Genomic DNA, 4079 nt, shown 5'->3' with positions numbered 1-4079 from the left:
TAATGTGAGATTTAAGTATTCACCATGTAACAAAAATACAAGATTTCATCCGTAGCTAAGACCAAACGAATTGTAGCTCGATAACATTAAGGTGTTGTAACGGTGTCTTTTGCTCAAATGATTAGAGCTCAATTTTCATTAAAGACGAGTGGTACAAATAACAAATTTAGAAGTAGACGCAGTGGATGTGAGTCTTTAAAAAAGTTAACTATTTATTGAGTTAGTAAAAGAAAAGCCAATAATATAAATAAATATATTAAAAAATGACATTGTTAGTTTGTTATGATGGTTGTAATATAAATAATTTGAGTTTAGTTGATGGTATAGTGCTGGCTGGTATTAGCAATTTTCGTTTTAAAACCCACTGCAATTTTAGTTGTGTCACATCTTCCGCTTCATACACTTCTGGTACTTGTCCAGCCAGGCAGTCACTATATGTTAGGTATTTGGATAAGTAACCTAATTGGTGTATTGCTCTATTAAGAAGGAGAAACAAAAATCGTTTTCGGGCATCGATAAGGTAAACAGGTTTGTGTGGTTCGTGCATCACCTAGTTAACATTGCTAGAAAAAATAGAGTTGTTGGTTATCCGTCGGCGCATTTGACCGTCGTTAATCCCTCACAGAAGTCAGTGGATAACTGTCGCAAACGAAACAACCCACTAGCAAAATTTTGAAGGATTTTCGTCGGTAAGCACCTTCACAAACAGATTTAACAATCAGTGATACTCATTTAATTTCTATTGGTCCCATACTGGAAAATTTCTCCCAGTGTTTTAAGTTATCCACAGGGCTCCATCGCTTTATTGCCAACCCTAAGGTTTAGAACTAGGGCTGTTCTTCGGGATTTTTAGTCGGGTTTCGGGTTATTCGGGATTTTTTGTTATAGGAATCCTATCCGTAACCTGACCCAAATAAGATTTGGGTTAATTCGGTTTCGGGTTATTCAGTTTCAGGTATTTCAGGTCGGTTAAATAGGTATACGGATTTTTGAATACACAAAATGTCAAATAAAAACACTCTCATCTCAATATGATACTTCGTTCAAACCCAGCACTGAACATATATATTAATTAAATAAACGTCAAATACAATAAGCAGAAAACCAAACCGTATCAACCAATCGCATAAACTAAAAAGAAAACGTCAAATCGTATCAACCAAACCAAATTTTTTTAATCACTCAAACAACCAACAAAACATAATATCATGTTCAAAACAAGAAACACAAAACATATGGGAGGAAATTTAGACTTTTATAGTTATTTTGTATGTATAAATATAAGTGACACTTTTTATGTAATTCGGGTTAATCGGGTCAACCCGATTAACATTTTTTCAACCCAACTACTACTTTCGGGTTTCGGGTTCCATCTTGTTCGGATTCGGGTTAAACAAATAACACCATAATCACTGATTTCGAGTTTCGGTTAAAACAACACCCCTGTTTTGATAGCCAATACATAACGAATCCGGTTGGAGTGCCAAAATCCAAGTCCGTAGACCCGTGACCCGACCCGAATGGAGCATGCATGACTCAACCTAATTCTGTCATCTTCTCAAGACATGGCAATGCATGCCCCACGTCCAACTAGTGAGTTAGTTTTTAATTATACTAGAAAATAGGTCGTGGGTTAGAGTAGTTGTAATTTATTTTCTTTATGCATGAAACTTCCAAAGGAATGGAAAGAGAGTGTGTTTTCATTAAAAAAAAAGTTTCTCTTTTGTTGGTTCATCTCAATGGATTTTGAGTTAAATTGATTGTGTCAATGCTAACTTAATTGTGGCATATTGAGTGGTGTTCTTAGACTCGAATTCACAACCGGAGTGGTGATTTTATGTATCTTCGGGAGTGATTCGCAACCCTACTGTTGGTTTTGGTGATGTATCTGTATCCAAAACAAACTGTAGATCTATCTTTTCTTTTATCGTTTTATTTGAATATTTGAACCAGTGATTTTGGGTTTCACTCCTATCATGTTTATTTTAATTCACAATTTCACAATATATTAAATTTAAAATGTCCAATAATAAAAATAAATTTGCGAAAACAGATGTAAACTTTTTTTCTTATATATAACAAATTTTTTTTGAAGAGTGTAGATCAGATGGAAATCCACTACCGACTTGCAACCGAGACGGCAAGCCACCCGGGTTCGAGACGGGCACCCTACCGAAGCAGAGCTAGGCCGCCCTCTGGAGCACATGTATTCCAGCGGTGCCACAACAGAGGCTCGAACTCGGAACCCATCGTGCGGGAACCTCCCTAAGGAGTAAACCCTCACACCTCACCTGCAGACCACGGGGATCGAACCTGGCTCTCCAAGGAGAAACCAAATCCTTTCTATCGTATATAAATTATAAGCTCGTAGTGTGTATAACATAATTACATGCACTGAGAAAGAGAAATCGATGGGATTTAATTCCACTTTTTGAGTTACATGTAAAGTGATAAATATAAATGGTTATATACTTCGCTCAGTTTCCTATTTAAAATTGTTTGTCGATTATGGCTAGGATTATAAACCAGCTGAGCCGTAATACTCGAGACTGACTCTTTTAGAATATGCAGAATTTTAATTTATGTATAATATATAGAACTTTAATTTATGTTTAAACATACTCTATTATTTACTGATGTTACTTCAATTAATTTTCAAAACATCAAACTAAAACACAAGGATATAAATTATGTAAAACATAATAATTTAAAGTAAAAGCATTTAATTTTAAGTGTAAAAAAATAGATATATATTTCTAATGTAACATATAGTTTTACACGGAATTTCAAGTGTAAAAAATAGATATATTTTTAATGGTACATATAGTTTTACACGGAAGCTAATTTTTTTTGAATGGCCAACAAATTTTATTTTATTAATCAAAGGGCCAATAAAAAGTTAGCCCACACCAATTACATCCACCGATTACATACATCAACGATATTATAAGAAACGACCTAAACACATTTTCTTGCTACATCGAAATTAGACCACTCTTCCCACGTTATTTCTTTTAATGTCGAACGGCTACCAATCCATAGGAAGCTTAACTGTTTAACTTCATTCGTCGTCGATCCCAATTTATTGGTTTATCATTGAAAGCCATATCATTTCTAGTCCGCCAAATTACCCACAGCGACACTTGCATGACTGCATACACCAGTTTTCTCCACTTTTCATTTCCTCAAACGTGTTTGTGCCAATCCAACAAATCTTTTGCTCTAAAGGCATATATACTTGCTACCTTGCACCAATGAGATACAAAATTCCACAAATACCGTGCCACCTCGCAATTCACGAACAGATGATCCGCGTCTTCTTCCTGTTGATCATAAAATTTGCATCGGATTTGACCAGTAATAACATCCCTATGAGCCAAAGCAATAAGTGTTGGCACCCGATCCAAAGATATTCTCCATGCCAGAAAATTAACTTTCGTTGGGTTCCAATTATTCCACACGAAATCATTCCCCAGGTTGGAAAATCTAGCATTTTGCAGGCTATTTTTTAGACTCTTTACCGAGAAGGTTCCTGACTCGTCATGTTCCCACCTCCATTGATCCTCACTGTAACCCCTTGCCGCCGCAAGCAGATCCTCGGTCATGTTCTGGACAGCTTCCACTTCCTCAGTAGTCGCCGGCAGCCGCACCCAACAAAAATTCAATACTACCGCACTGTTAATAACCTTTACCCGGTTCGCAACCATTGCGTTTTTTGATCTTTCTAATTCAAACAGCCCTGGATACCTACTTTGTAGTGTTTCTCCTTCTATCCACCTTTCCTTCCAAAAAGAAACTGATTCTCCCACTCTCAGATCGGCCCAAAAACAGTCCGATAAATTTATTCCATACTTTTCCGTATCCCTTGACACTTTAATGACTTGCTTCCAAGGCCCAGCTATCGTCATCTTCCCGGGTATCGGATTCGACGATCTTTCGCTATGGTGAATGCTCCAAATAACCTTTCGCCACGAACTTTCCGGATTCGTCTTGAACCTCCACCACCATTTGGCAAGCATAGCTAGATTTGCATCCTTAAGGGACCCGACACCAACCCCGCCTAATTCCTTTAGAGTCAT

General features: G+C 36.9%; 1 protein-coding gene and 1 long non-coding RNA gene across 2 annotated transcripts; one reads left to right on the top strand and one right to left on the bottom strand.

The window, feature by feature from the left end:
• The first annotated feature begins 494 nt into the window (after window positions 1-494).
• LOC118485616 lies at window positions 495-2488 on the top strand. The gene is made up of 2 exons (XR_004877111.1): window positions 495-689; window positions 2096-2488. It is a non-coding gene; the product is annotated as an uncharacterized LOC118485616 (long non-coding RNA).
• Window positions 2489-3185: 697 nt separating this feature from the next.
• On the bottom strand, window positions 3186-4079 carry LOC110900881. The gene has a single exon (XM_022147739.1). The coding sequence runs from the start codon at window positions 4077-4079 to the stop codon at window positions 3186-3188; it is 894 nt and encodes a 297-aa protein (XP_022003431.1).

Source organism: Helianthus annuus, chromosome 13 (genome assembly GCF_002127325.2).
Source record: "Helianthus annuus cultivar XRQ/B chromosome 13, HanXRQr2.0-SUNRISE, whole genome shotgun sequence".
NCBI lineage: Eukaryota > Viridiplantae > Streptophyta > Magnoliopsida > Asterales > Asteraceae > Helianthus > Helianthus annuus.
Note: the sequence above shows the minus strand (reverse complement) of the source record. Positions and strands in the feature narration are given on the sequence as shown.

What these genes read in the sequence shown, in the direction of transcription:
- LOC110900881 (XM_022147739.1), bottom strand. Translation starts at nt 4,079, where the DNA reads ATGACTCTAAAGGAATTAGGCGGGGTTGGTGTCGGGTCCCTTAAGGAT.